Source organism: Poecilia mexicana, unplaced genomic scaffold, assembly GCF_051168715.1.
Source record: "Poecilia mexicana isolate PSO_F unplaced genomic scaffold, ASM5116871v1 scaffold_10, whole genome shotgun sequence".
Lineage (NCBI taxonomy): Eukaryota > Metazoa > Chordata > Actinopteri > Cyprinodontiformes > Poeciliidae > Poecilia > Poecilia mexicana.
In genome coordinates, this window is record NW_028263379.1 from 19,917,028 (window position 1) to 19,927,200 (window position 10,173).

Sequence of the window (10,173 nt, forward strand, 5' to 3'; positions counted from 1 at the left end):
GAGTAATACATTTTGTTTTATTATTTCAGATTATTAGTCCATGCATATTCGACTTAAGTTTGCTTATGAAACACTTACATAAAAAGTGGAAAAAAAAACTTATACTAAATACTGAAAAAGTGTCAAATACAACTCAAGTATAGTAGAGAACAATCAAAAACACACTATGATCATAGAGTGCCAAAAGAGGACATGGTTGAAAATTTAATCTTACCTTTTCTTTTGTGGGTAAAGTCTGAGTTCTGGTAAAAGTGTCTCCTCCATTAATACTGATCAGTTCAGCATCTACTGGTGGAAACGGGGCGGGGAAAACCACTACGTCACTCTTCAGTGTGTCTGAGCTGAAACACACGTCATACTGCTGAGTAGCTTTAGAGTAAGACCAGCTCCCGTCAGGGTGGGTGGTGATCATGGGGGCGCTGTACCTGCTGAAATCACTGTCTGTCCTGTGGCATCTGACAGCTATTAAACTGATGAGACTCAGCAGAAAGATCACAGACACTGACACGATGGCGATCAGCAGATACAAGTTCAAATCAGAGAAGTTGTCCTCCTTTATAGGCACATGTCTGAACTGAGTCTGGACATCAGCTGTGGTTTCAACCACCATCACATCAATAGAAACAGTGGCTGACAGAGAAGGTTCTCCATTATCAGAAATCAGCACCACCAATGGATGAGTTTTCAGGTCATTGTCGCTCATTCTCCTCTTAGTCCTGATTTCTCCTGTGCTGGTTCCGATCCTGAACAGGTTGTTTCCTTTGGGCTCCGACAGGTGATAAGAAAGCAGCGCATTGTATCCAGAATCTGCGTCCACAGCCCTGATCTTTGCTACAAAGTATCCAGCTTCAGCAGAATAAGGGATGGTCTCACTGTTAACAGAGCCGTGCTCAGAATAAGGAGCTAAAATGGTTGGATTATTATCATTTTCATCGAGGATTAAAACATTAACAGTTAAATTGCTGCTGAGCGGAGGAACACCAGAGTCTGTAGCCTGAACTTTAAAATTAAATGTTTTTAATTCCTCATAGTTGAAAGACTGCAGACTGATTATTTCTCCAGTCTCTGAATTTATGTTTATCAATGATCTGAGTGGCAGCGGGTTACTATTGTCAAGTAAAAGTGAGTAGCTAACCTGACCATTTTCATCAGTGTCTGCATCAACTGCGGACACTTTTTTAATAACTTCTCCTGTTGGATTGTTTTCTTTCAAAAATATGTTTATTGTGCTCTCTGTAAAAATAGGTGTATTATCATTTACATCAGACACGTGTACAAAAATCAGGCTGTTGCTGGAGAGAGGTGGGTTGCCCTCATCTGTAGCAGTGATGCTGATATTGTAATGAGGCGCGTTTTCTCTGTCTAAACGTCCTCCCACAACTAAAGAATAATAGTTCTTATAATTTGACTCTAATTTGAAAGGGACATTATTAGAGATTTCACAGTTAACCATTGCATTTTTACTACTGTCTCTGTCAAATACCGAGACAAGAGCAATCGCGGTGCCGATGGGCGCATCCTCTTTCACCGTATTTAACAGGGAGGTGACCGTAATTTCAGGAGCGTTGTCGTTCACATCTAAAACTTCAATCAGTAATTTAGCATGTGACGTGAGCGGTGACGTGCCGCTGTCACTGGCTTGCACTCGAATCTCGAAAGCAGTGTTCTCTTCGAAGTCAATATTCTTCTTGTTTGTTACTGTTCCTGTCATTTTATCTATTTCAAACACGTTTGTTTGTTTCCCACGACCCATTCCACTGAAAGAATAAACAACCTCTCCATTTTGTCCTGCATCTAAATCAGTTGCATTCACTGTTATTATCGACGTGCCTATTTCAGCATTTTCGTACACTCTAGCTTTGTACAGATTTTGCGTGAATACTGGCGCGTTGTCATTGTTGTCCAAAACATTCACTGTTATGACCATACTGCCTGATTTGGCTGGCGTTCCTCCATCAAAGGCAATTAGTATTAGCTGAATCACAGCTTGTTTTTCTCTATCCAAGGCTTTCTGTAGCACGATTTCAGGAGTGACACTTTCTCCTTTATGTGTGACGAGAGAAAAATAGTTATTTTGACTGAGCTTGTAAGCATTAACAGCGTTCTTACCAACGTCTAAATCTTCAGCAGGATTCATTGGGAATTTTGCCCCCGTCGCCGTGTTTTCACTGACATTCATTGATAGCAACGTATTTGGAAACGACGGAGAATTATCATTCACATCCAGGATTGTAATTTCAAAGCGGTACAGTTTAAGTGGATTATTAATGACTCCTTCGACATTTAGTGAACATTTATCTTCATCACCGCAGAGTTCCTCCCGATCTATTCTCTCATTAACGTATAGAGCACCGGTCCTTAGGTTTACCTCGAAATATTTCCTCTTCGATCCCGCAACGATCTGAAACATGCGGGATTCCAGCTCCTGGATGTTTATGTTGAGATCTTTGGCAATATTTCCAACAAAGCTTCCACGATCCACTTCCTCTAACACAGAGTAAGAGAGTAAACCGAAAACTGCTTCCAAGTAACAATCCACCAGCACGAAGGCGACATATATCCACGCAGATCTATCCGGCCTATGCATATTTACATTCAACTTGAAATAGATTACAAAATCTAAACATAAGGTCTTAAAAGATTAATACATAATAATGACTGAAGCGTAGAAAGAAAAAAAGGTCGCTGCTCCGTTCCTCGTTCTTCTCTGTATTCCTTTGTCTCTGTGGTTTTTCAAACACGTATTGAGAAGGGAGGAGCCCGAGATATCGTACAGCCAGCCGAAATGTGATGGTCTACTATGTCCCCATGTGGACACATGCAGGAAGTGTCTTCACTGCAAAACACAGAGCATCGCCATGTTCTGTCCAATAACAAAAATGATTCTGTTCGTGCAGCAAACTGCTCTGATTAATCATTTTCTAAGCAAGAAAAAATATTTCAGAAAGTGAGGCAAAAATCAAATTTTGTGTTCTTCCTAAATTATTCCCACTGAATAAAAATCATTGTACAAGTCTCACACCATTTCTGTGAGCAGTTAATATTTTTATATTTATTTTGTATTACATTTTATTGTTATAATAATAATAATAATAATAATAATAATAATAATAATAATAATAATAATAATAATGTTTTTTTTTCTTTGTGGGGGTAGGGGGTGGGTTCCCGGGAAAGAAAGTTACTTCACAGTAAATGTTATGAGGTAATGTGTATTTGCTTTACTGATTCGGTATTATTATATTTTTTTTATCAATATAATAATAAGTCTCAGGAAAGCACATGAATTTCAATATGACTTAATTACAATTAGCTTCTATCAATTCAAAGATTTTCATTCAACATGGTTTTGCTAATAAGGACACATCTTCTTTATACATGTATTACCACAATCACATTCAGCACCACGGACAGCGAGAAACAATTGCAAGAGAAACTGGCATCACTTCAACTATGAAAGTCGTAGTAAACACAAAACCCAGCTCTTCAGCTTAAAAGAATTACTAAATAAATCGTTCAATGAATGAATGAATGAATTCATATACTCCCCAAAACCTCAGTAGGCATACCTACTAAGGTTTCACATTCATATCAAATCTATATTTACTGACTAGTAGTGTTGTGAGCCATAGCATTCCTTAGATGATCTCTTTCAGATTTGAAATTTTGGTCATGGTTTTGAATGCATCCTTTAAATAAATGTGTACATAAAAAAGTCTTATTTGTTTCAAAGACTGTGGGAAAATATTGATGTTCTGAACTTAAGCAGTTTGTGTTTTTTATACTCAAGATGGTACTATTTGAAACCTTAAAAATGCATTGTACTTGCATATTGGTAGTCAATTAGATTTGAATTATGCTTCTGACAAAGTAATGAAAAAACAAATTCTAAATAGTTATGTTCAATAATTATAATAATAATAATAATAAATAATAACAACAACATATTTTAGATAATAACATAGTTTTTTACAATAATATATCATATTAATATTATATTAATACTATATTAATGCTAATAAAATTATTATTAATATAAAGTATAATAATAATTAATAATAATAAACTTTAAATAGGCAATAACGAAATTCAAATATCAAAAAAACTGTGAAAAATCTGCATATTCTTACCTTATCTTTGTTTGGTAAAGTCTGAGTTCTGGTAAAAGTATCACTCCCGTTAATACTGATCAGTTCAGCATCTACAGGTGGAAACGGGGCGGGGAAAACCACTACGTCACTCTTCAGTGTGTCTGAGCTGAAACACACGTCATACTTCTGAGTAGCTTTAGAGTAAGACCAGCTCCCGTCAGGGTGGGTGGTGATCATGGGGGCGCTGTACCTGCTGAAATCACTGTCTGTCCTGTGGCATCTGACAGCTATTAAACTGATGAGACTCAGCAGAAAGATCACAGACACTGACACGATGGCGATCAGCAGATACAAGTTCAAATCAGAGAAGTTGTCCTCCTTTATAGGCACATGTCTGAACTGAGTCTGGACATCAGCTGTGGTTTCAACCACCATCACATCAATTGAAACAGTGGCTGACAGAGAAGGTTCTCCGTTATCAGAAACTAACACCACCAGTGGATGAGATTTCAGGTCACTGTCGCTCATTCTCCTCTTAGTCCTGATTTCTCCGGTGCTGGTTCCGATCCTGAACAGGTTGTTTCCTTTGGGCTCCGACAGGTGATAAGAAAGCAGCGCATTGTATCCAGAATCTGCGTCCACAGCCCTGATCTTTGCTACAAAATATCCAGCTTCAGCAGAATAAGGGATGGTCTCACTGTTAACAGAGCCGTGCTCAGAATAAGGAGCTAAAATGGTTGGATTATTATCATTTTCATCGAGGATTAAAACATTAACAGTCACGTCGCTGCTGAGCGGAGGAACGCCAGAGTCTGTAGCCCGAACTTTAAACTGAAACGTTTTTAACTCCTCAAAGTTAAAAGACTGCAGACTGATTATATCTCCGGTCTCTGAATTAATATTAACAAGTTTAGATGAACTCAGCCGATCAGTACTAGTTTGTAAAAGAGAGTAGCTCACCTTACCATTATTGTCAATATCAGCATCAATTGCCGATACACTTTTGATAACTGTCCCCACCGGGCTATTCTCTGTCACGAAAATATTTATTAGTGGTTCAGAAAATCGTGGTGGATTGTCATTGACATCAGATACTTGAATATTAACAGTGTTTGTGCTGGAGAGAGATGGAGATCCTCCATCGTTTGCGACTATAGTTATGTTGTATTCAGCATGAGTCTCTCTATTTAATGGTTCATTAACTACTAATGAGTAAGAATTTTTGTAATTCATTTCCAATTTAAACGGGGTTTCATTTACAATAAGAGCTTTTACTTTCCCGTTTTCCCCGCCGTCTTTATCCACCACTGACACAAGAGCAATAGCTGTGCCTACTTGTGCGTCCTCTTTCACTTTGCTTTGCAGCGATGTTACGGTGATCTCAGGGGCGTTATCATTCATGTCCACCACTTCTACCAGCACTTTACAGTGAGCAGACATTGGAGGTTGACCTTTGTCACTTGCCTGAGCATGAATCTCAAAGGCGGGGTTTTCTTCATAGTCGATATTACCTTTCACACGAAGCGCACCTGTTTTAGGGTCAATCTCGAATAAATCCAAAACTCGATCCTGTCCTTTCTTTCTCAAAGAGTACTCTATTTCACTATTTAAACCCTCGTCTGCATCTGTTGCGTTTAGATTGGCGACTGTTGTCCCTGTGGATACATTTTCTGGAATTTGAATCTTATACAGAGACTTACTAAAAATAGGGTGGTTGTCATTGGCATCTAAAACTGTGATGACTATTTCCGAGGTTCCCGACTTTGGTGGGTTTCCTCCATCTACGGCAGTCAGAGTGAGTTTTATAACAGAGTCTCGTTCGCGGTCGAGTGTTTTATCCAGCACCAGCTCAGCAGACACGCTGTCTGCTCCTTTGTGAATTTCTAACGTAAAATAATCATTGCTTCCTAGTTTGTAAGTATTAACGCTATTTTTTCCGACATCTAAGTCTGACGCTTCTATTAGACTAAATTTGACTCCAGGTAAGGTGTTTTCTGGAACATCAATCAACTGCAAATGCTCAGAAAAAACAGGCATGTTGTCATTTATGTCTTTTATTGCTACCTCTATACGGTAGAGCTTCATCGGGTTGCTTATCACAGCTTCTATGCTCATGGTGCATTTTGCGGATTTTGCACAAAGCTCCTCTCGGTCTATTCTTTTATTCACAAACAGAATCCCTGTTTTCAAATCGAGGTCGAAATACTTCCTTTTTGCCGAATCGACTATTTGGAACATGCGAGGCTCTAGATCCTGGACGTTAATATTTAGATCTTTTGCGATATTCCCCACTGACGTCCCGGGGTTTACCTCCTCTGAGATGGAATACGAGAGTTGTGCGGTTGCAACTTCCCAGCTGCAACACAGCAGCAGCACGACGGAAACACCATTCCATAAAGAGCTCGCTCCTCTTGAGAAATACATGATTAGATCCAGCGTAACATGCAGAAATTCATATCCAGTGTAAACATGTCAACAGGCTTAAAGACACGGAGCAAAAACCAGTCTTGACCATGTTTCCAGTCGGCTTAATGTTCTCCTTCTCTCACGGTCTGCTTCCCTCTCTAACAAAGAACAGGGGAAAAAAATCATAAGCCCTTGTGATTGGGAGGAGTCTTACACCGCGTAAGAGCGCTACTGCCTACATGCCGTGGTCTTCAGTGCCACCATGTGTACATGCAAAAAAATGAAAATGACCATCTTTTACAAATCACGTTTTCCGAGATACAAATATATTTTTAATTTCACCTCAAAATATCAAAACTACTACAACTAAAACCACTGATGCTACTGTTACTACTAATATACTTATTACTGTCAGTATTTGTGTTGCTATGTAAGAATGTCCACATAATCCTGGATATTTCGATCCACTATTAAATTGTAATAGATTTAATAGATTAAATTGTAATTTGTAATAAACAAAAAATAATAAACTAAAACAAAATTGCAAGAACAAAATTATTTCAGGAGGATCATTTATATTTATATATTTTGAAATTATCTGCCGCTAAAATCAAACAAATCAAAAGAAAATCAATACCATAAAAGTTCATATCTACCATGGCTAAAAGCAAACTAATAAAAAAATAACAAAAAGATATCTTAAAAATTCTCATCCAAAAAAATTATCAAATCCAACAATGAATGATTACTCAGTTCCCTAAAATGTATATGACAGGGACAGACTATAAACTTCATCCTGTGATTGCAAAACAATCCCCTCACTCAAAACTAAACCCAACGCACAACTAACAGAGACGTCTTATTTCAGCACCATGGATAACGACACACATTTTCAACATCAGTGAGTTGTGGATTAAACAGTTAATACTGTTGGTATTTTGGTTCACACAAAGTTGTAATCTTTATGTAAAATATGTAAAAATCCGATGTCAGGAAATCCACAGTTCTCCTACAACGCTAACAGCATCAGCAGATTAAATTCCTTTGTGAAAGCACACAAAATAAGGAAAACCCTAAAACACAAATATCTGTTTCCAACAGTGCAAAAAATATCTGTAGCTTCTTACCTTTTCTTTTGTGGGTAAAGTCTGAGTTCTGGTAAAAGTATCGCTCCCGTTAATACTGATCAGTTCAGCATCTACAGGTGGAAACGGGGCGGGGAAAACCACTACGTCACTCTTCAGTGTGTCTGAGCTGAAGCACACGTCATACTGCTGAGTAGCTTTAGAGTAAGACCAGCTCCCGTCAGGGTGGGTGGTGATCATGGGGGCGCTGTACCTGCTGAAATCACTGTCTGTCCTGTGGCATCTGACAGCTATTAAACTGATGAGACTCAGCAGAAAGATCACAGACACTGACACGATGGCGATCAGCAGATACAAGTTCAAATCAGAGAAGTTGTCCTCCTTTATAGGCACATGTCTGAACTGAGTCTGGACGTCAGCTGTGGTTTCAACCACCATCACATCAATAGAAACAGTGGCTGACAGAGAAGGTTCTCCATTGTCAGAAACCAGCACCAACAAGTGGTGGGTTTTCAAGTCATTGTCGCTCATTCTCCTTTTAGTCCTGATTTCTCCAGTGCTGGTTCCGATTCTGAACAGGTTGTTTCCTTTGGGCTCCGACAGGTGATAAGAAAGCAGCGCATTGTATCCAGAATCTGCGTCCACAGCCCTGATCTTTGTTACAAAGTATCCCGCTTCAGCAGAATAAGGGATGGTCTCACTGTTAACAGAGCCGTGCTCAGAATAAGGAGCTAAAATGGTTGGATTATTATCATTTTCATCGAGGATTAAAACATTAACAGTCACGTTGGTGCTGAGCGGAGGAACACCAGCATCTGTAGCCTGAACTTTAAACTGAAACGTTTTCAACTCCTCAAAGTTAAAAGACTGCAGACTGATTATATCTCCGGTCTCTGAATTAATACTAACAAGTTTAGATGAACTCAGTGGATCAGTGCTGTTTTGTAAAAGAGAGTAGCTCACCTTACCATTATTATCAATATCAGCATCAACTGCCGAAACAATTTTAATAACTGTTCCCACCGCACTATTCTCTGTCACGAAAATATTTATTAGTGGTTCAGAGAATCGTGGTGGATTATCGTTAACATCAAATACTTGAATATTAACAGTATTCGTGCTGGACAGTGATGGAATGCCCCCATCAGTTGCCACCATAGTTATATTGTATTCGGCAACAATCTCTCTATCAAGCAGACTATCCACTACTAACGAATAAGAATTTTTGTAATTCGCTTCCAATTTAAACGGGGTTTCATTCATAATAACAGCTTTTACTTCCCCGTTCTTCCCGCTATCTTTATCCACCACAGAAACAAGAGCAATAGCTGTACCTACTTGTGCGTCCTCTTTCACTGTGTTTAACAGCGATGTCACACTGATCTCAGGAGCGTTATCATTCAAGTCCACCACTTCTACCAGCACTTTACAATGAGCAGATAAAGGAGGGTGGCCTTTGTCACTTGCCTCAGCATGAATTTCAAAGGCGGGGCTTTCTTCGTAGTCAATATTTCCTTTGACTAGAAGTGCACCTGTTTTAGCGTCAATCTGGAAAAGATCTAAAATCCGATCTTGACCTTTAGATCTTAAAGAATATTCTATTTCGGCATTTATCCCATCATCTGCATCTACTGCTGTCAGAACTATAACTGTACTACCTACTGATGCGTTCTCAGATATTTTTGTCTTATACAAAGAACTACTGAAAACTGGAGAGTTGTCATTGCTATCTATAACAGCGACAATGATGTTTGCTGTTCCTGACTTTGGTGGATTTCCACCATCCACAGCGGTCACAGTAAGTTTGATGGCCGGCTGTTGTTCTCGGTCCAGAGCTTTCAGAAGCACAAGCTCGGCCGACACACTCTCTTCACCTTTGTGGATCTCTAAGGAGAAATAATCATTTCGACTTAGCTTGTATGTGCTAACGCTGTTCTTTCCGACGTCAAGGTCTGATGCGCCCACAAATCCAAATTTCCCTCCTGGTGCTGTACTCTCTGCTATATTGAGAGACTGCAGCGTTTCAGAAAAATATGGCGCATTATCATTTATATCAATAATGTTTATCGCCAATCGATACAGCTTTAGCGGACTGTTAACAACAGCCTCCACATTAACAACACATTTCTCAGCTTTTGCACAAAGCTCCTCTCGGTCGATTCTTTCCGTGACATAAAGGCTGCCCGTTTTCAGATTTATGTCGAAATATTTTCTCTTCGGTCCGCTGACAATCTGAAACGTGCGTGCCTCCAAGTCAAGTACGTTAAGATTTAAATCTCTTGCGAGATTTCCCACAGACGTACCCGGATTTACCTCCTCAGATACAGAGTAAGAGAGCTGTCCATATCCCAGTTTCCAGCAGCATTCCAAAATGACAAAGAGCAAATAGATAGGTCCGCGTATCCGTCCCGTTGGCATATTTCTATCCAGTTCTGGAAACGATCGTGTGGACTGTAATCTCCATTTAATATTTTGGATAGTTCATGTTCGTCTTGAGGTATCAAAACAGAGAGCTTTGGGAAGGGGAATGAGCAAAAGGGTTTCCGTCTACTCCTGGTTTGTGACTCTTTGTAACAAAGCACTGAGAAAAT

At 39.2% G+C, this 10,173-nt stretch overlaps 2 protein-coding genes and 1 pseudogene across 2 annotated transcripts; all 3 read right to left on the reverse strand.

Annotated features, from left to right (window-relative positions):
• Positions 1-127: 127 nt before the first annotated feature.
• LOC106933133 (protocadherin alpha-10 pseudogene) lies at positions 128-2,768 on the reverse strand (annotated as a pseudogene).
• Positions 2,769-2,833: 65 nt separating this feature from the next.
• On the reverse strand, positions 2,834-7,512 carry LOC106933132 (protocadherin alpha-3-like). Its single transcript, XM_015012201.2, has 2 exons — positions 4,131-7,512; positions 2,834-2,863 (listed from the first exon to the last, which is right to left on the reverse strand). Exons 1-2 carry the CDS (start codon positions 6,513-6,515, stop codon positions 2,834-2,836), a joined length of 2,415 nt encoding a protein of 804 aa, XP_014867687.2. The 5' UTR covers positions 6,516-7,512.
• Positions 6,620-10,172, reverse strand: LOC148157080 (protocadherin alpha-8-like). Its single transcript, XM_088009738.1, has 2 exons — positions 7,625-10,172; positions 6,620-6,655 (listed from the first exon to the last, which is right to left on the reverse strand). Exons 1-2 carry the CDS (start codon positions 9,998-10,000, stop codon positions 6,620-6,622), a joined length of 2,412 nt encoding a protein of 803 aa, XP_087865864.1. The 5' UTR covers positions 10,001-10,172.
• Between the last annotated feature and the right edge of the window lies 1 nt (position 10,173).